This window comes from Gymnoscopelus braueri, assembly GCF_963280865.1.
Source record: "Gymnoscopelus braueri genome assembly, chromosome: 24".
Taxonomy (NCBI): domain Eukaryota; kingdom Metazoa; phylum Chordata; class Actinopteri; order Myctophiformes; family Myctophidae; genus Gymnoscopelus; species Gymnoscopelus braueri.
Window position 1 is genome coordinate 12,826,208 of NC_137626.1, and position 22,659 is coordinate 12,848,866.

General features: G+C 41.5%; 1 protein-coding gene across 2 annotated transcripts in view; it reads right to left on the reverse strand.

Annotated features, from left to right (window-relative positions):
- The window catches only part of LOC308080707 (transmembrane protein 198-like), a 55,294-nt gene extending 37,693 nt beyond the window's left edge, over nt 1-17,601 (reverse strand). For both annotated transcript variants that reach the window (XM_080422656.1, XM_080422655.1), the window contains exon 1: nt 17,226-17,601. In XM_080422656.1, the coding sequence (XP_080278782.1) occupies nt 17,226-17,301 (76 nt within the window). In that variant the 5' untranslated portion in view covers nt 17,302-17,601. The remainder of the gene's footprint in view (nt 1-17,225) is intronic.
- Between the last annotated feature and the right edge of the window lie 5,058 nt (nt 17,602-22,659).

The following is a 22,659-nucleotide window of genomic DNA, read 5'->3' on the forward strand; positions in this document are numbered from 1 at the left end:
GTGGGTTTCGGTTTCCGCAAATGAATCATTGTACACAGACATTGGGTGATTTGGGGCCAATATTGGGCGGCTTTTGTGCCAGTTGGGGTGAGACCATCTTTGTTATTCCCGTGGGGGGGAATTCAGTTTCAGCTTCACCCAGCTGACGGCTGATAAGATGGTCATGAGGAGCCCCTCGAGGGGAGCAGCAATTGGGGGCCCAAGTGTCTTCTTAGAGCTCAAGGACACTCGGACGCATAGCCGGGACCGGGGAAGTGTTGATTTTGTCGACTAAAACTATGACGAAATTTTTTTGTCGACTAACTTTTTTCACTGACGAAAATTAAATGAAAATTAAAAAAAAAGAAGCTTTGATGACTAAAACTAAGACTAAATGTATAGACAATTTCGTCAACAAATACAAACTAGACTAAAATGTCAGGGAGCGACTAGTGGAGAAGAGATCCAGTAGAACTAAAAGACAAGTCATTTTATGTTTGGTTGCACTCGGGTGTTGGGCTCTGAAAATAGCCGATCTACAAGCTTGTAGATCGGCTATTTTCAGCACGTAAACAAGTGGAAAAAATCAGCTATTACTACGCCATCAAAGCACCGCCACAAAACATTTTAGTCGACTAAATCAACTGTAGATTTAGTCGACTATAATCTTAGCATTTTTAGTCTAACATATGTGACTAAAACTAGACAAAAACTAAAACTTTTCATAGATGACTAAAACTAAATGGAATTTTATTCGTGGGGGGGGGGGGGGGGTAAACATGGACCTTCTGTTTCCCAGACGGCCTCTCAATTCACTAATATATGGCTCCTAGAACACCTGCTGCTGTCGAATACAGTCAGTATGTTGAATACAGTCCGCTTGTAGATCTAGGCTATTTTTGGCGAACAGATTTGGCGCAGATAAAAAATTCTGTGATCGTCAAAATAAGGTAAAACCGCCGTCAGTGGTGGATTAATTAATTAATCAATACCTGGCAATGAATGTGTTAAAGGACGACTTCACCCATTTTCAACCTGTCTTCATATAAATTGGTCCTCAATAATGCTCATGATTTACAAACTGATTACAAACTGATCCGACTACTTCTCGGACTGGGGCCCATGACCCACCTCTCTCCCACTCACTTTGCCAGCCTAGGCTGGCTCAGGGTGGAAGACAGGGTTAAACAACTGCAAATGGGTCTGGTCTTCAAAATTGTAAATGCAGATTTGCCCGATATGCCCCCTATTCCCGCATATCTGTATAAATACCTCGAAAAAGTTAGTGACACCCACAGCCACGAAACTAGAGGGAGCGTAAACAACAATCTGGTACCACCCACCCATAAAACAAACATGGGTAAATTCTCCTTCTATAGCACAGCCACCAAGGAATGGAATAGTCTAACCCCATCCCTCAAAAAATGCAGTTCGCTGGGCTCATTCAAAACAGCCCTAAAAACCCATCTTTCTGGAGGCCGAAAGAGGAGCTAGTACCAGTTTCCCTGTAGACAGACGACCCCCCCCCCCTCCTCTTTTTGTACATATTTTGTATTTCCTCATGCTTTTTTTGTATACAATTTTTATTTTTCCATGCTTCCCCCCCCCCCTTTTTTTGTACATATATTTTTTAAATGCTTTTTTTGTACATAGTGGTATTTTTTATGTATTATCTGTATTTTCATGTTGATTTTTGAACTGTTTGGTTGCTACTATATATGTCTATGAAATTAACTCAAGGACCCCAACGGAAACAAGTCCGCAAGGACTTTTTTGGCCGGACCTTTTAGACAAAAGCATTATAAATGTAACTGTGTTGTTTTACATTCTTTTGCCTAATAAAAATTTCAATCAATCAATCAATCAATCAAAAAATTATAATATGGCACCATTTTTGTCTGTCTCAGAGGAGGGGCTGTGAACAGTCCGGAAACCCGTCTAACAGTGACATCATCAATGGGGAATACAAGATAATAGAAACTACAGGCTTTCTAGCACGCTGTAATGGAAGCCATTGTTTCTCGCGTTAATACAAATAAATATATAACGTTTGAAATATTGAAGAAAAAAAAAACTTCCTAACGATGAGGTCACTGGTAGACGCGTTTCTGAAGTGTCCACAGCCCTCCTATGAGACACAGACTGAATAGAAAAAAAAATGACACCATTTTATCAGGAGCATTAGTGAGGATCTATTACATACATGGGCAACTGGCTGCCCGGGGGCCACGTGCGGCCCCCACCTTCACTTAATGCGGCCCCGCAGGTTAATATTGGAATACTGATATATTATTGATTTCAGCTGTTTACAATTCCAAACATGCAAATGACCCGCTTTAATGACTTCTGTCTATATTAGTAGCTTAATGACTAGTATTACAATTCTATTGTCTTTTTTATGTCCAATGTATTCGTATTTAAGTTCATAAAGCTAACATAAGTAAATGCATTTGAAACTAAACGAAAATGTTACTTTTCAGGATTCCAATTAGAAAACAGCACAAAATAAATCAGGATTCCAATTCAAAAGTAGCAAAAAATAGCCGATCTAGAAGCTCAAAACGTGTTGCAGCGCGACTGTTGTGTCATTATGCCATATTATGCATTATAAGGTTGCGGAGGAAAAAAATTGCAGCGGTCTGGTATTACCCCTTAGGATGTTATTTCTATTCTCAATGAATGAATCATCCTCATGTCACAGCTGGCGAATGAGCCAGGAAAGCTGAGATATGATGTAGTGGAGCTAGTGCACCTGTGGTGGTGGGCTGGCCCACGTCCAGAACCTGGCTGCATGCGGCGATAAATATCTGAACTACTACCCGAGCGATAAGACCTTCTCTTTTTTTTCCTTCGTGGCAGCCATATTGACATAAATAGCAGGGTAATCCATTACATCCTGTGCAGGTGTTGTTACCAAACGATGCTAATTAAGGTTGTGTTTCCCCATTGGGGCCAAACAAGAGTCATGGTGCTTTCCGCTATTGTGATGCGTGTAGTTGGCCCCACTGGAAATGCTCTGCTACACCAAATGGAACACAGTCTATAGCCCATTCGATCCGGGAACACGTCTGTTTCATTTTTTGATTTCTTTGGCTATTCAAAAATAGCAGATATACAAGTTCATAGCGCGATGAACTTGTAGATCTGCTATTTTTGAAAAGTCTTTGAATATATAGTTTTTTTAATATATTTTTAAAAACATTTTTAACTCAAATCTTTGCTTGTGGGGAGGTCCCTGGAACAAAATATTTTGAGATGGGGGTCCGCGGCCAAATACATATACTGGGGGTCCTTGACATGAAAACGTTTGAGAACCACTGATATAGCAACATAAGTTTCTTCCAAAAACTATTTAGAAGACATTTGTAGAATATATAGTCAAAGATTTGCACACTTTTTTTTTTGCACAAAAGATTTTTCAAAAATAGCAGATCTACAAGCTCATAGCGCGGCATTCGGTGCCGCACTAAGAGCTCGTAGATCTGCTATTTTTGAATAGCCAAGGAAATCTTAAAATGACACACAGATGCGTTCCCAGTCTTAATGGGTTAATTAGTATAATTGGTAACACCTGCGCAAGGTGTAACATTACCCTACTATTTATGTCAATATGGCTTCGGTGAGATGGAGCTCTGTGTTTTAGGGGTGAAAATGATTGAAAGTATACTATATGAGTATAATAAAGTATAAATAAACAACGATGATATACGGGGGCATGAAAACCTAGGCTGATTTTGTCGTTTGTCGTTTTCCAGTTCAGGTTTAAAACTACGGCAGATTTAAAACATGGCAGGATGGTAAAGCTTTGCAGCTGAAGCTGAGACAATTAATAATGGGTGTTTTAAGGGGAAATTCAGGCCACTGCAATTTTTTCTCCACAACGTTGTAATACTTAACCCTTTAAGACCTGGAAAGCATCTGTGTCACTTTTTGATTTGAGCTAAAAAGCATTATTTTACACTTTGGCTATTCAAAAATAGCAGATATACAAGCTCATAGCTATGAGCTTGTAGATCTGCTATTTTTTGAAAAATCGTGAAAATGTGTGCAAATCTTTGAATATATGTATTTTTATTTTAAGGTTTTTAACTCAAATCTTTGCTTCTGGGGGGGTCCCTGGAACAACATATTTTGAGATGGGGGTCCGCGGTCAAATACATATTATTTTGAGGGTCCTTGACATGAAGAAGTTTGAGAACCACTGAGGGGGGGGGGGGGGGGGGGTAGCATGCGAACGAGTGTTTCGTTCGCATGCTATCCACTAGAGTAGACAAACAACTCTGTGCAGTGGTCTGTCTGGGGATACCTGGTGGTGGGACATGCTGCCACAAGCCAGAGAGCTTGTTGGAGATAGGAGATTATGCCCTGAAAGATGGAGCCTCTGAACGGTTTGTGGAGAGATGGAATGTGCGATTGCTTGCAATGAGCCACGGCTATGCGAGACCAGTTTTTGATCCAGAAATGAGATGGTTATACATACATACGTACAGTACATACCACCTGAAGGGAATTTGAGAGAAACTGTGACAAAATGCCTCCCTGCAAACCACCTGCCTGGTCTAAGGATGAAGATGGAGATAGAGGAGTAGGTACTGTAGTTAGTTAGATGGAACACATGATGTCGGAATGGCGGGCCTGAAGGCCGAGCCGTGTAGAGCAGTGGTTCTCAAACTTTTTCATGTCAAGGACCCCCAAAATGATATGCAAATTTGGTCGCGGACCCCCCATCTCAGAAATGTTTTGTTCCAGGGACCCCCAGAAGCAAAGATTTTAGTTGAACACAAATCAACAGTTTGTACAAATCTTTCACGATTTTTCAAAAATAGCAGATCTACAAGTTTGTAGCGCGGCACTTGGTGCAGCGCTATGAGCTTGTAGATCTGCTATTATTGAATAGCCAAAGTATAAAATATGGTTAAAGAGGTTGAACTTATTGTGACGCTGTATTAACACATTTTGCTGGGGACCCCCTGGTACCCCCCCCCTTGGGGTACTTTGTACTTTGTACTTGTTTTTTGAAAAATCGTGAACATTAGTGAACATTTTTAACACAAATCTTTGCTTCTGGGGGTCCCTGGCACAACATATTTTCAGATGGGGGTCCGCGGACAAATATTTATCAATTTTGGGGTCCTTGACGTGAAAAGGTTTGAGAACCACTGGGTTAAGTAATCGTACCGTCGACGGTCAAAATACATATCAATTTGGGGGGTCCTGGACATGAAAACGGTTTACATCCACTGGTCTAGACCATTGGTTCTCAAAGTGGGGTTCGGGGACCCCCAGGGGTCCTTGAGGAGTTCCAGGGGGTCCCCAGCTAAATGATGGATAGTTAGGAAACAAATGGACCCTTATGGGTCTGTAACTCTAAAAAAGAGTGTGTACAAATGTAACCAAATGGACCCTAACGGGTCCATTTGGTTACATTTGTACATTCTTCAGAGTTAAATTAACACTGATTTTACAATATAAATTGGGGTCCCAGAGACAGAAATGCCATTAAATGGGGGTCCATAGCCTAATGCATGTCAAACTGGGGGGGTCCTTCAAATTAAAATGGTTGAGAATCACTGCTAGTAAAAATCTTCTCTTATAGGGGGTCCCTGGCATATCTTTTCAAATGGGGGTCCGCGGGCTAATAAGTGTCAATTTTGGGGGTCCTTGACATGAAACAGTTTGAGAACCACTGGTCTCTAGACTCCAGAGGGTTTGTTTGTCTGTCCGTATGCATCCATGCATGTCCCCCAGATCACACGGCCACTCGCATGAACAGCACAAGACAGAAGCACCTTTGGCCATGAACGAACACAACACACACACCATGCTAAAACCCAGGGTTAAATCAGAACCACTCGCCCGGCGGGCGGGGAGAATGAGAAACAAAGCACCAAACTGTTCCCACAGACAGTGGTGGATAAAGTACTCAAATGTTTTACTTAAGTAAAAGTGTCAATACTGCAATGTAGAAGTACTCCGTTACAAGTAAAAGTCCGGAATTCAAAATTTTACTTGAGCAAAAGTGCAAGTATTGGTATCAAAATGAACTTAAAGTACCAAAAGTAAAAGTACTAAAATGTTTGAAAATAGCAGATCTACAAGCTCACAACGCGTCGCAGATCGGCTACTTTCAAATAGCCTAGGTATAAAATAGGGCTACGAATGTTTACGAATGTTTTATAATGTAATATGTGCAAAGTAACTAGTAACTAATAATTGTAGTGGAGTAAAAGTACAATATTTGCCTCGGAGGTGCAGTGGAATAGAAGCAAAAGTATAGACAATTGGAAATACTCCGGTAAAGTAAAAGTATACCTCATAATTGTACTCAAGTACAGTACTTGAGTAAATGTACTCAGTTACTCTACACACCACTGCCCCACGGCAAAATACATTCCATAAGCGTCACGGTTGGCGCCGTCTCTCTGTAATTATAATGGATGCCATTTATCTGTATACCGTAAATGTCTTGTGAATTATTAGTTTTGATCCAAACAGACTGCTCTCACAACATATAATCAGTTCGGCTTATACCATTAACCCAGCCTCACTGTTTTGCTATTATTTTAATGTAGTTTTATGCTTTTGCTTTTTTTTTTGTTGCTTTATCTTTAAATTAGCTGTACTTTTCTGTAATTGTATTCTTGCTCTGTAAAGCACTTTGAGATGCATTTCAGGTGGTCATGAAAGGTGCTATACAAATAAAGTTTATTATTATTATTTAGGCCAGGAACGCATCTGTGTAATTTTTTGATTCAAGCTAAAAAAAAACATTATTTTACACTGTTACAAAAATAGCGGATATACAAGCTCGTAGCGCGGCACCGAGTCCCGCGCTACGAGCTTGTATATCTGCTATTTTTTTTTATTGCGAAAATGTGTGCAAATCTGTGAATATACATATTATTTTAAAGCAAACATTTTTAAACTCAAATCTTCTGGGGGGTCCCTGGAACCAAATATTTTGAGATGGGGGGGGGTCCACTCCGCAGCAAAATACATATACTTTTTGGGGGTCCTTGAAAAAGTTTGAGAACCACTGATTATAGCAACAAAAAAATTTCAGAAAACTGTTTGACATCCACTGGTGTAGACTCCAGAGGGTTTGTCTGTCTGTATGCATCCACGCATGTCCCCCAGATCATTGGTTCTCAAAGTAGGGTCCTTGGGGGGGGGGGGGGGGGTCCACGGGGTCCCCCAGCAAAATGTGTTTTGTAGAATCAGCCTCAGGTCTTAATGGGTTAATGTCTGCCTGATGAGCTGTGATGGAAAAATATTGACCGAGGTCAGCTTGTGAGAACACACACACGCGCGCGCACACACACACAGTGGTGTAAAGTAACCAAGTACATTTACTCAAGTACTGTACTTCTGCACAATTTTGAGGTAGTATTTCCAATTGTCAATACTTTTACTTCTACCCCAGTACATCTCAGAGGTAAATATTGTACTTTTACTCCACTGCAATTATTTGAAAACTTTAGTTACTAGTTACTTTTCAGATACAAATTATTACGTTATAAAACATACATTAACCACTTCAGCCCTATTTTATACCGTGGCTATTTTCAAACATTTTAGTACTTTTACTTTTGGTACTTCAAGTACATTTTGATACCAATACTTTTGTACTTTTACTCAAGTAAATGTTTTATTCCGGACTTTTACTTGTAACAGAGTACTTCTACAATGCAGTATTGATACTTTTACTTAAGTAAAACATTTCAGTACTTTTTCCACCACTGCACACACACACACGCACACACACACACGCACACACACACGGCACGTGTTGGATTAACCTCTTTGCCAGCCATTGAATAACAATGCAAGCACAATACAGTGAGGGATCAATGGAATTCATAGAGTTTTCCAGGCCCGGGCGATGAACTGTTATCATGCGCTCCCCCATCATCAACACAATTAACTTCCAGCTCAATTGCTTCAGCGGGCGGTAAATAACAACTCTTCCCCCAAGCTTGTTGGTTTGGCCAATCGGCAAGCAGAACCCGGCAGCCAGGAAGAAGCAGTGGAAGGGGTTTAAAAAAAGGCAAATGCAAACTGTGTGCAAAAGCTCGACTTCACATGTGACGGCCATTTTTACAGCCCACAGTTAACATTTAATTTCACGGATTCAAATCTGTTAATCTAAGTCAGTGGTTCTCAAACTTTTTCATGCCAAGGAACCCTTAAATTGATATAAATTTGGCCGCGGACCCCCATCTGAAAATGTTTTATGCCAGGGACCCCCAGAACAGCGTCGCTAGGTCTCTACTAGGTTGGGGGCTTAGCCCCCCAGGCAACGGACACATGCACGCGCGCACAGTGCGCGTGCATGTGTCCCTCCTCCCCGCACGATTTTTTTGGCGGATTTGGGTACTTTTCCCCCCGTTTTTTGTTACTTTATTTCGGTTTTAGGGTTAGGTTAGGGTTATAGATATATAATTAAAAAAAATATTATAATTATTTTTAATTATTATTAATTTTTTTTATTGGTGGCTTTGGATAAAACATTGGTGGCTATAGCCACCGAAGCCCCCGCATAACGACGCTCCTGCCCCAGAAGCAAAGATTTGAGTTAAAAATGTTCGGGTGCAACCAAGTATAAATCAGGTTCAAGGCCTGTGCTAGTTTTGTTTACACTTGGTTTTGCACTGTAGCCTGACCTCTAAATTAATTGTTTTATTGATCGATTGATTGCTTGATTACTTAATTAACCGTTTTCAAATAGGACATAACGTTGGTGGAATCCATAAGAACACGTTGCTGTGCTCCGTCCTCTGTTGTGGTTCAATATAGGCTACACTCGCATGATAACCAATACATAGGAATGTATGTACTTGTAGATCACAAGGGACATAAATGAGTGGGGGCCACATTGCACAATTATGAACATTGCTTGTTCTTGTCCTTGTTTTTTTTTTATGGACCCATGGGTCTGGAATAAAGATTATATATATTGCATATTGTTGCTGTCAGGCAGAAACCTCTTATCTCCATATTTTAACTTTTTCTGTAAATTAATGCTGCACTTCGTCATTCTAGTATGTCACACAAAAGTAGCAGATCTATATAGCAGATCTACAAGTTCAAAACACGTCGCAACTCTGCTATTTTGGAATCCTGAAAAGTAACTTCTTATTTATTTATTTCAAATGCATTATGCAGTTGATTAGGTTAACTTTATGAACTTAAATACAAATACATGGGACATAAAAAAGTAATTAAAGTGATAATAATACAGACATGTACAGTATGCATGTTTGGAATTGTAATAACAGCTGAAATCAATAATATATCAGTATTCCGATATTAACCTGCGGGCCGCGTTAAGTGAAGGGCCGCATGTGGCCCCCGGGCCGCCAGTTGCCCATGTATGATATACAGTATACTTTGCAAATGGATATCTAATATTAGTGGGTATAGGCCTATGTGTATTAGTGACATTATTGCACATATACTGTAGGCGTTTACGTTGGTTAGTCTGTTGGCCTATTCAATGGCCTTAATTAGCGCTTTTTGAACCCTGCAGGGTGTGGTGGAACCTAATCCTCCCGTATCTCGTTTGTCTATCGATTAAGAGCGACTCACTTCAGAGCGACTCACTTCAGAGAGAGAGAGAGAGACAGAGAGAGAGACAGAGAGAGAGAGAGAGAGACAGAGAGATTGAGAGACAGAGAGAGAGACATGGGAGGGAGGGAGAGAGAGAGAGAGAGAGAGCGAGAGAGAGAGAGAGAGAGAGAGAGAGAGAGAGAGAGAGAGAGAGAGAGAGAGAGAGAGAGAGAGAGAGAGAGAGAGAGAGAGACAGAGACAGAGACAGAGACAGAGACAGAGACAGACAGACACAGAGAGAGAGAGACAGACAGAGAGAGAGAGACACACACAGAGAGAGAGACACAGAGAGAAAGAGAGAGAGAGATCCAGACAGTGGGTAGAATTACAGGTTACTCTGGTATCAGGTTGCTTCTCTGTCACATATCGTACACTACAGCGTCTTCTCATTTACTTTTAATTTAGTTTAGTAGTTTAGTTGCCCTTATTGGGCGCGACATAGACCCTTATCACAAGTAAGACGCGCGAACGCGGGAAGCGAACGCAGCTCGAAACTGTCCTCTTTTCAACTTGCCAGCCGGCCTGAAATATGCACAAATGACATGGAATTCTTAGATATCCCAATAGATGAACTCGTGTAGGTGCTTTTCGATGTGTTATTTTTGACTGTAGCTGCTATATTTCTCTGAGAGGAGTGTAATTAGTCACCGAGGGGCAGGCGGATTTCAGCCACACTGTAGGGGCAGGCGGATTTCAGCCACACTGTAGTGCACTCTGGCGGCTGCACACAGGCAGTGCACGCACACAGAGCCACACACAGAGCCACAAGCCGAGCAGGGTTTCATAGTAAGCTCCACTTGGGCGGAGGCGCGCCTCCTTCCGCGTCCGCAACAAATGAAATGAAAATAGCAGATCTACAAGCTCACAACGCGTCGTGATGCGACGCGTTGTGAGCTTGTAGATCTCATGTGAATAAGACACGTTTCTACGTGTCATGCAGAAAGAAAGTTCAACACATTTCAACTCTGGGGAGCGGGTGGGCATGTGCGTGACGCGAGCATGAACACGACCAGAACGCCCCCGCTAGGGCCGTCACGATTATGAATTTTACTTGACGATCATTGCGATTAACGATTTAACCCATTAAGACCTGAGGCCGCTTCTAAACATTTTTTAAATCCTAACAGTTTTTCGGAAAAAAATGTAAAAAAATAATTTTCACGATTTTTCAAAAATAGCAGATCTACAAGCTCGTAGCGCGGCACTCGGTGCCGCGCTATGAGCTTGTATATCTGCTATTTTTGAATAGCCTAAAGAAATCTAAAAGTGACACAGATGCGTTCCAGGTATTAATGGGTTAATCCATTAAAGGTTTCATGACGTTCAGTTTTACCAAACATTAAAAGTCTTTGTCATGGTCCTTCAAACGTGTATAGAAAGTTTTAACAAAAAATTCCACTCCATTGATCCATGGCAGGTGTTTTTCTCTCACATTTCTAAAGCCTTTTCAACTGCAATGAAAAAATTAATCTTTGCCTGCGGGTGTCGCTGGTGAGGGATTTTGCCTGTCAATCATCGCCTCTGCTCCGCCCCCCCCCAAAGGAAAGGATAGGGGAGGGGCGAGGAGGAGAGTGGGCGGGATTAATCGACTGTGACCTCACTGTCGAAGGGCCAAGCTCAGATTACTTTTCAGCCTAATTATTCAGAAAACCCCAGACCACAGAAAATCCACTGAATGTTCAAAGTTCAGATTTTTTAGGTGTATTTGATGTCATAAAACCCCCCAAAAAACATTAAAAATTAAAAAAGTGAAAATGAATGTCATAGAACCTTTAAGACCTGAGGCGATTCTTGCTTTTGTTTTAAAAAATAGCTGATATACAAGCTCATAGCGCGGCACCGAGTGCCGTGCTATGAGCTTGTATATCTGCTATTTTTGAATAGCCAAAGAAATCTAAAGTGACACAGATGCGTTCCAGGTCTTAATGGGTTAATTGTGTTTCTGTCGTTGAACTTTATTGGAACATGTTATGAATAAAAATTACATTTCCGTTCATAACAACAAAAGTTGCACAGGGCAGATATATGACAAATGCCACATATTAAATTACTTGATACGTGAAAATAAACGTGGAACATTTTGGAAATAGTGGAAAGAGCCGATCTACAAGCTCAACACGTTTTGAGCTTGTAGATCTGCTATTTCCGCTATTTAAAAAAGAAAACGGAACATTTCTAACATGGAAACGATTCTTATGACGATAATGACGATTATGCAAAAGAAATAATTGTGACTATGTCTAATAATTGCAATTAGGCGATTATGTAATAATTGTGACAGGCCAAGCCCCCGCTTGTCAATATACCTGACTGCCCCGTGCAGCGTTGCCAGATTCTGTGAGAGAAACAAGCAACCAGGTCTAGGAAAACCAGGCCAAAAGAAGCGACTATGGGCCACATGAGCACTTTAACATATACATAAGCTATTTGAAAATAGCCAATCTACAAGCTCACAATGTTGTGAGCTTGTAGATTGGCTATTTTCAAATAAAATCTTGCTGGAAAAAAAGCAGATCTGGCAACCCTGGCCCCGTGCCGCCCTCCTTGCCCGCTCGCCTCTCACTAGTACTGGCACATTAGTTGCTTACCATGGAAAAAAAGGCCTTTCGGCTGTAGCCTCCGTCAGTGGTTCTCAAACTTTGTCATGTCAAGGACCCCCAAATTGACACTTATTAGCCTGCGGACCCCCATTTGAATAGATATGCCAGGGACCCCCATAAGAGAAGATTTTTACGTCTCTAGCAGTGATTCTCAACCAGGAGCCCCCAGTTTGACATGCAATAGACTACGGACCCCCATTTAATGGCATTTCTATCTCTGGGACCCCAATTTATATCGTACAACCAATGTTAATTTAACTCTGAGAGTGTACAAATGGAACCAAATGGACCCGTTAGGGTCCATTTGGTTCCATTTGTACACGCTCTGAGTTACAGACCCATAGGCTAAGGGTCCATTTGGTTCCTAACTATCTATCATTTAGCTGGGGACCCCCTGGAACTCCCGCAAGGACCCCTGGGGGTCCCCGGACCCCACCTTGAGAACCACTGGCCTGCCTTGATGAGCCCACAGCTCAGTCAGTGTACTTCTTATCAGCTGATACAGAGAAGGCTCCAAACAAATGGAAAAGTTCCCTTCGACCCACATGAGATTTGAAGAGACAAGGCAACAACAGATAGGACGGCAACCAGAAATGGGAGAGAGGCATAGACAGAGAGAGAGAGAGCTAGAGAGAGAGAAAGAGAATGGATAATAGCAGCAGCAGCGTGCGGGCGCCAGACTGCTGTCAGCATCGGGCAAGCCTGAGATGTTATTTTCTTGTCTGTTGACCCCACTAGCGGAAACAAAGCAGTGTGTATGCATCACCAGCAGGCCGTGGCCCTTTCAACTCCCTGGTGGGGGCTCTCTGCCTGCCTGCCTGCCTGACTGGGAAGATGAGCACTGCAGTGTTGCCAGATTTTGCGAGAGAAATAAGCGCCCAGGTCTACGAAAACAAGCCCAAAAAGAAGCAAGTTTCGACTATTTGAAAATAGCTGATCTACAATCTCACAATGCGTCACAGCGTGTCACAACGTGTCACAACGTGACGCGTTGTGAGCTTGTAGATCTGCTATTTTCTACATTTAACAACACAAATCTTGGATGTGGGGGGGGGGTTCTGGCGCAAACATATTAGCCAAATATATAGCCAAATATATATTAATTTGGGGGTCCTTGACATGAAATAGTTTGAGAACTTATGGTTTAAACAGCATTAGACATTAAGCCCAAATAATAAGCAACTGCACTTTAGAAACAAGCCCAAAAAACGCACTAACCCCGCAACTACCAATGTTTACAAGCGACGTTACAAACGAACAAACCCAAAGTCACTTACAATAAGCAGACCTGGCAACGCCGACGAGCAGGCAGTCTGACTCACAAAAAGCATGCAAAGCACAAAGACTACAGGGCTTTTTCACAGCAGCCACGGTGACACAAATAGCTGCACATTATCACTTCTTTCACAGGTGTTACCAATCAGGCTCTGTTCCCAGCGTAGCAGAGTTCTTTCCAGTGTGCCAACAACAACGTGCACAATAGCAGCACCCTGGCTGTTTAAACTGAATGAAACACAACCTTAGTGTCCTTAATAACACCTGTGAAGAAGTAAAACTACAGGCTTCCGTTGAAAGGTAATGGTGCCTTACAGTAAAAAAAAACATATTTTAACTGGGACCCCCCCCCAAAATAATCTATTTGAACTGCCCCCCCCCCCCAAATGATCATATTTGAACTGAGGACCCCCCCCCCCCAATAAATAATCATATTTGAATTGGGGACCCCCCACCCTGACAAGCACTTGGAACTGTAGGAGTTGAGGTATTACATTTAGTTTGACTTAGTTCCACAGATTATAATTGTGAAAATAGCAGATCTACAAGCTCGTGAACTTGTAGATCGGCTAGATCAGGGGTCTTCAACCTTTTCAGGCCAGGGACCCCCAAACTGATGGGGTGATGGAGCAGGGACCCCCTACCTCGTAGGGTAGGGGGTAGGCCACCACATATATCGTATATTTATGTATAAAATTGTGTTTTATATGTATAAACATGAACAAATGGTTGCCTGGAGCCTGCTCCTGCCCACAGGTTGTCCCAGTAGGTGTGCAAAAGACCTTTTCTTTCTCTACAAAATACGTATAAACATACCATGTTATTGTGCATTCAATTCTAAGCTATTCAAATATGTCATGTTATGTTTAAAGACATATTGACATTTTTGGAAAAAAAAATAACAAAAAGTTTTTAAAACGTTTTTTTTATTTTAAATCAAACAACAATTTCGCGGACCCCCTGCAGTACCTCCGCGGACCCCCTAGGGGTCGCGGACCCCCTGTTGAAGACCTCTGGGCTAGATCGGAAAGATCGGAATTTGGCGATTTTTTAGGTGTTAAAAGTCCTTAAATTGTCACTTCACTGACATCATGGGGACCCCCCAAAATCATCTCTCCCGACCCACAGGTTGAGAACCACTGTGCTATGGTGAAATGGAAGTATCTTCTGGTCCCCCTGGGGGAGAGGAAATTGCTTTTACCGATTCACCCAGCAACAGAGCAGACTGCTGTTCAGATGGTTCAGATGAGCACACGGTCGGGTGAGTGCTAGCTGTGTGTTAGGGGAGGGAGTGGGACACTTCAACACATAAGCCAAATCCCAATACTCAAGGTTCTGTCTCATCTGTTCTCCAGCATGACCCGGAAATCATTTGTGTAAAAATGTTACTTTTCAGGATTCCAATTCAAAAATAGCAAAAAAAAAAAATCTGGATTCCAATTCAAAAATAGCAAAAAAAAAGATATCAGCATTCCAATTCAAAAGTAGCAAAAATAGCCGATCTACAAGCTCAAAACGCGTCGCACTGCGACGCGTTTTGAGCTTGTAGATCGGCTATTTTTGCTACTTTTGTGTGACATAGAATGGCGAAGATAAGAGGTGTCTGAGAGTTAAAATACAGATAGAGAGTATATAATATGCAATGTGGCCCTCTGGAGTGAGTGAGGAAATAATATAGTGGCCCTCTCCATCATCAAAGTTGCATCACCCCTGATCTAGACTCGCATGTCTTGTCTAACTAACTGCTTTTGCACCGTCCAAAACCTGACGTTTGGGTTAACTATAAGTCAGTACTATGCAGTATATTATATAGCATTAAAGTTGAGTGAAGCTGAGTTGATCAGAATGTCTCTCAGAGCCCTATAGGGTCCTGACTCATGACCTACTCTCCACTTATGTGTGTAGGACTGTGAAGAAATCTATACATGCCTGGCTGTCTCTCTACCAGGGCCATAAAGTGCAGTGAAACACAACACTAGCACAATCATGGTCATGCAACATGACATTCTCAGCATTTTAAGTTCTGAAAGAGCCGCTATGATGCGGAGCAAAGCGATGACTATGGCATGATCCATGTAGAACGCAGTAAAAGAACGCTATGAAGTGCAGGACAACAAAACAACATGCATGTTTGTGTCTATTTTGTGCAAGCAGCACACACCATCATGGCCTCTATGTCCGTTTAACATAGCGTCGCTTCTGATCCTCTCGCAGATGGCTTTAAGGTCTCATCTGCATAAGTAATGCAGACATATGGGGCAGTGAGAGTGTTTTAGTAATTCCCCTTATGCATGTCCGTCTTTCGGCATGCCGTAAAGTGGATTAAATGCACCGTTCTGCACTTTGTCCTTTATGCTCTCTCTCACTGATGATTGTGCTGAAATGAAGGACACCGACTATGATGGAACAGAAAGACCGTTCTACAGAAATGTAGGCCAGTGGTTCTCAAACGTTTCCCCCCAAAATGATATGAATTTGGTCACGGACCCCCATCTCAAAATATTTGGTTCCAGGGACCCCCTGAAGCAGAGATTTTAGTTACAAATGTTCGCTTTATGAATGTATATATATTCAAAGATTTGCACAAATTTTCAAGATTTTTCAAAAATAGCAGATCTGCAATTTTTGAATAGCCAAAGTATAGTGGTTACAATTATTGTGATGCTATATTAACACATGTTGCTGGGGACCCCCTGGAACCCCCCCGGCCTCACCAATGATGTAGGCTACTTATTCAAATACACCGGTCTTAAATTCTGCTTGTTCATAGCATCTCTCTGGTAGTGAATCCAATTACAATTGCAAGGTATAGCTGCTGCCTGCTTCCCGTGGAAATTAAAGACTTGTTATGCGATCATGCAAAAATCCTAGCCATCTTTGACCCCGCACGCTTTCTTTTATGCAATGCCTACTGACCCCAATTAGAGAAAAGAATATCTAGGCTAAACGCCCCGGTTTCAACTCCATTCCAACGGTTCCACAGCGGCGGTGACGACGGCCTACATGCCTGGCGTCCTGCTGTGACACAATAATCTCACCGCAAACAACCCCTCATATTTAAGCTCACCATCCATTCATCCACCCCGCATCATTTTTTTGGAAAGATGGCATAGATGATGATCTCAGCAGATGGATATATGGGAATGAAAATGAAACGAAAAAGGGATGGAGCTGCAATAATAATGATAACAAGAATGATGATAAATAAAAATCATCATAAATCATATTCGACATCATGTTATAATCATCACAATGGCAGAGATCTGATCGGAGCAGATGGATATATATATATATATATATATGGGAATGAAAATGAAACGAAAGGGATGGAGCTGCAATAATGATAATAAAATCATCATAATCAACATCCTATCATAATCTTCACAATCATCATAATCCTCACCATCACCATAGATTTGATCTGAGCAGATGGATATATGGGAATGAAAATGAAACAAAAAGGGATGGAGCTGCAATAATAATAATAAAATCATCATGATCAACATCATATCTTCACAATCATCACATTCATCATCATAGATATGATCTGATCTGAGCAGATGGATATATATATTATATATATATATATATATATATATATATATATATATATATATATATATATATATATATACATATATATGGGAATGAAAATGAAACAAAAGTGATGGAGCTGCAATAATAATAATACAAATAAAATCATCATAAATCATAATTAACATCATCATCATCATGATCATCATCCATCTTCATAATCCTCACCATCATCGTCGCTGTGCACGCTCAGCATCCTGCCGCGGGTATAGGGTCGATGCTTCACTGCCGTCCTGCGGTTCATCCTCGCCGGGCCGACAGAGCAGTCAAATCCCGGGGGCCGAAGAAGCCGAAGCCGCCGAACCCCAAGCTCATTGTCACTGTCTCTCACTCTCTCGGTCCTAGTGCGGTGCGTGTAGCAGGGCGTGGGACCAGGAGGAGAACCGTGGAAATGTCACACACGCACGCCACTACGCGGCCTAAATATATGTGCACGTTCGACGCTGTGTGTAGGCGGAATACGGCTTTAAATCCCCGTCTCCAGAGCGTCAGTAAGGCGGTGATGATGGGCTGATGATGCGGGGTGCGCGGTGCATGATGCGGGGCGTCTGAGAGGCGGCGGCACCACTGCGGTCTCTCTGGGTGCGCGTTAACTGTCACACTCGAGGACAGCGTTGCCAGGTTGCGCGAGAGAAACAAGAAACTAGGTCTAGGAAAATAAGCCCAAAACAAGCAACTTGGCCTTGGGCCACATGAGCACTATATAAATATAAACCGATATGCAATTTACTTTTTGATAATAACCACGCTAGTGAGCTTATATCTGCTCTTTTCAAAAACTATTGCAATAAAATGTGGAATATTTGGCTTAAAAAAAATAATAAATGAAAATATTTGAGAACCACTGGTTTAAATAATAAAATAAAAAAAATTGGAAGCAAGCCTAAATAAGCTAGTACACTTTAGAAAACGCAACACGCAACTACCAATTTATACAAGCAACTTTACAGAAAAAGAAGCCCAAACTCGCTTATAATAAGCCGATAATAAGCCGACATGGCAACGCTGCTGTGGAGTCTACACGTCCCAAAGCCTGGGAGGACGCAGGCCAGCCATGATTGGTGGTGGTTGTTGGTTGTCAGGCAACCAGCCGCAAATGATTACCTCGCGTCCAGGGTTGAGCTGAAGGGGGTGCTACGGGGGGTCGTCGACCCCTTAGTTCCCAGGCTGGGGGCTCGCGCGTGCTCCACATGCACGAGCTCCACATGCACGCGCAAGCACTCACCGTCAGCCGTCAATCATTAACACAACAACGCACCGTCAGGGGCGAGCTATATTATACCTCTATGGGGGCGAGCCGTCTTTAACACCTTTAACAATGGCCTCAACCTGGCTGCTTTGCATAACATTAAAGACATGGAGTGTGAAAGGGTTAATCGCTTAGCAGAGGACAAGAGCTAGTAGCCTGCCAGACACTCACAAACTTATCCCTGTCTAGCTCTGGTCCATAGCGTTAGAAGGAGTTCTCCTTAACGTTATGGTACTTTTGATTCTTTCCCCTCGCACCGCGGTAGCGCAGCCTCTCGTCTGTAGTAAAAATAAAAAATACACTTTTGGTACTCACCAAAACAAAGATGGTTTAATGGAGTTGAAAGCCTATTCTACTAAGTGGGAACACTGTGAGCCCCCACCTCACGTCTAAAATACACTTTTTGGCCAGAAAAGAAAATATTTCACCGGAAGGAAGAATCTGGTCAATAGGAAAATTCCATTGACCAGATCTGTAGAGGGCACTGTGGAGTAACGAAAAACAGGTTTTAATTCCGGTGAAATATTTCCTTTTCTGGCCAAAAAGTGTATTTTAGACGTGAGGTGGGGACTCACAGTGTTCCCATTTAGTAAAGTAGGCTTTCAACTCCATAAAACCGTCTTTGTTTTGGTGAGTAGCAAAAGGGTATTTTTTTTATTTTTTACTTGTTTTAAAAAACACTGTTTTAAAAGCAATGTAAGTCTTAAAAAAAAAGTTATTCAAGTAAAGACAAGTTGATTGATTATTTTAAGTACTTATGTGCGGGTGAATATATGTAAAGGGCTTTTATATAAAAAAAAAAGGAAAATAATGTTGCTATGTTGGATATGCAGGCATGTTGCTATGTGCACATGCCTGCGCGCGCATGTGCCCGCGCGCGTGCACGTGCGCGCGCACGTGACGTCATAAAATATAGCCCCCTTAGTTAAAAAATCCACAGCTCACCACTGCTCGCGTCACCATGCATTCTGCAGGAAATGGAATATACCACAAATGTATTACGTTATTTAATTCCTATACATAATTATTGGCCTTCAGTAGATGCAAATGAGTGATAGAACAAAAATATGATTACAATGTATGTATCTATATATTAGAGAGTACAGTTTAAATATTTTATTATTTAGATGTTTCTATTTTATTTAAAGTTTCTTTCATTTTATGAATTCAATTATGTTAATTTTCTCTATTTTTGAAGAAAAACAAAACCAAAAAAGTATTCACTTTCTTCCTGCTGATACCGAAATAAAACAGTATGGAGAAACAGTAGGTCTGGTACACCAGTGGTTCTCAAAGTGGGGTCCAGGGACCCTTGAGGGGGTTCCAAACAGACCCTTACAGGTCTGTAACCCTGAGAGTTATGGGGGTCCTTGAAATTAAAAGGTTTGAGAAGCACTGCTGTTACTGGGACTAAATAACTTATAACATGCTACTTTTGTGGATGGCGGACAGATAGAGGGTAAAAAGGAGGGGACCAAGTCGAGACCCCTGGGAGACACTATAGTCAATGAAGTATAATAGGGTATAATAGTGGTTAAGACCTTCAGAGTAAGGTTTTGGTGTATCGGGATAATGTGATATTGTAGTAACTTCATGATATAATGCAGCCAGGTGTAAACGGTACATTCATACAAGCCAGGGGTGGGCAACTTTGATGATGTTGAGGGCCATTATATTTCCACACTCACTCCAGGGGGCCACATTGCATGGGCAGACACCTCTTATCTCCGTATTTTAACCTTTTTCGTAAATTAATGTACTTCCCCATTCTATGTCACGCAAAAGTAGCAAAAATACCAGATCTACAAGCTCAAAACGTGTCGCAGTGCGACGCGTTTTGAGCTTGTAGATCTGCTATTTTTGCTATTTTTTAATTGGAACTGATTTTCTTTTGTGCTATTTTTTTATTGGAATCCTGAAAAGTAACATTTTTTTTAAATTTCAAATGCATTTAGTTATACTTATGTTAACTGTATGAATTTAAATACAAATACATTGGACATAAAAAAAGTCAATAGAATTGTAATACTAGTCATTAAGCTACTAATAGACTGAAGTAATTAAAGTGGGTCATGTTTGCGTGTTTGGAATTGTAACAGCTGAAATCAATAATATATCAGTATTCTGATATTAACCTGTGGGCTGCATGATACAAGCCATGGCCTCATCATCATTGAGACACAAGACCACATTTAGTGGTCTTGTTTTACATTCAAAATGACACTGCATCCCATGAGCTATGGCTCCATGACACAGACACACACACACACACACACACACACACACACACACACACACACACACACACACACACACACACACACACACACACACACACACACACACACACACACACACACACACACACACACACACACACACACACACACACACACACACACACACACACACACACACAGTATAATATGGCACCTAAACATAAATGCCACACATGACATATGGTATAGGTAGCTAATGCTACCCTCTGGTGCTTAAAATCAAGTATTACATCAGTGGTTTTCAACCTTTTTCATGCCAAGGACCCCTAAATTGATATACATTTGGCCGCGGACCCCCACCTGAAAATGTTTGTGCCAGGGACCCCCAGAAGCAAAGATTTAAGTTAAAAATGTTCGCTTTAAAATATATGTATTCAAAGATATGCACACATTTTCAAGATTTTTCAAAAATAGCAGATCTACCAGCTCATAGCGTGGCACTCGGTGCCGCACTATGAGCTTGTAGATCTGCTATTTTTGAATAGCCAAAGCTAAGTGGTTAAAATGACTGTGACGCTACGTTAACTAATTTAGCTGGGGACCCCCTGGTAACCCGCAAGGACCACTGGTGGTCCCCGGACCACTGGTTGAGAACCACTGTATTACATTACCTATGCAATTACAAACTTGCCACAATTGGGTCGATCAATTTTAGTCTGCTTTAAGGTCTACATCAGGGGTCTTCAACCTTTTCAGCCCAAGGACCCCCTAGTTGAGAGATAGATGAAGCAGGGACCCCTCTATATTGTATAAAATTGTGTTTCAGATTAAACTTTTTTTGTATGCTTGGTCAGCTCTTTTCCCCCCTCTACACCTATACCTCTTTGCCAAAAATAGCAGATCTACAAGCTCACAACGCCTCGGGCTGCTAGGCGTTGTGAGCTTGTAGATCTGCTATTTTTGGCTAAAGTTCTCCTCAGAATAGGGATGCTAGGGTTCAAGTTAAGGGAAAGAAAATATATATCACATAAAGATTTTGGCGGACCCCCTGTAGTAACTCTGAGGACCCCCTAGGGGTCCCGGACCCCTTGTTGAAGACCCCTGGTCTACATGAAAGCAATTTCAGTGAAATTATGAACTGTGAAATAATGAAATGATTCTCTGGACTCATTTTCATTTCACTTATTTTCATTGTCTTATGTGCCTTTATGGATGATGACCATTTCTATTTCATGTAGCCTACAAGTACACTATACTGCCACTGCCACAATGTCAGATAACGTGAAACTGCTTCAAAGGATATGTGCAATTTGTAAAGTAGAATAATACATGTTATATACTTTGTCGCATGATGGGTGTCGCACGCCGAAAATAGTAGATCTACAAGCTCACACAGCGTTGTGAGCTTGTAGATCTGCTATTTAGGCTCTATGCACAGCAGCCATATTGGAAAGAAATTGGGCCTCTTCCTTACTTCCATCACAGGTTTTAACAATGATACTAATGAAGGCTCAGTTCCGTTTCATGTAGGAAGGTTCTCAAACCTTTAAATTTCAAAGGACCCCCATAACTCTCAGAGTTACGCACCTTTTAAGGGGCCTCAAGGAACCAAGAGGGTCCCTGGACCACCCTGACTCTGTTTGACCAGAATGGAACAGAGCCTTCATTAGTATCATTGGTAAAACCTGTGAAGGAAGTAAGAGCAGTGGTGGAAAGTAACTAAGTACATTTACTTAAGTACTGTACTTAAGTACAATTTTGAGGTATTTGTACTTTACTTGAGTATTTCCAATTTCCAATACTTTTACTTCTACTCCACTACATCTCAGAGGCAAATATTGTACTTTTACTCCACTACATTTACTTGAAAACTTTAGTTACTAGTTACTTTTCAGATATAAACTATGATATAATGAAACACACATTAACCACTTTAGCCCTATTTTATACCTAGGCTATTTGAAAATAGCCGATCTACAAGCTCACAACGCGTCGCGATGCGACGCGTTGCGAGCTTGTAGATCTGCTATTTTCAAATATTTAGTACTTTTACTTTTGGTACTTTAAGTACATTTTGATGCCAATACTTTTGTACTTTTACTCAAGTAAATTTTGAATTCTGGACTTTTACTTG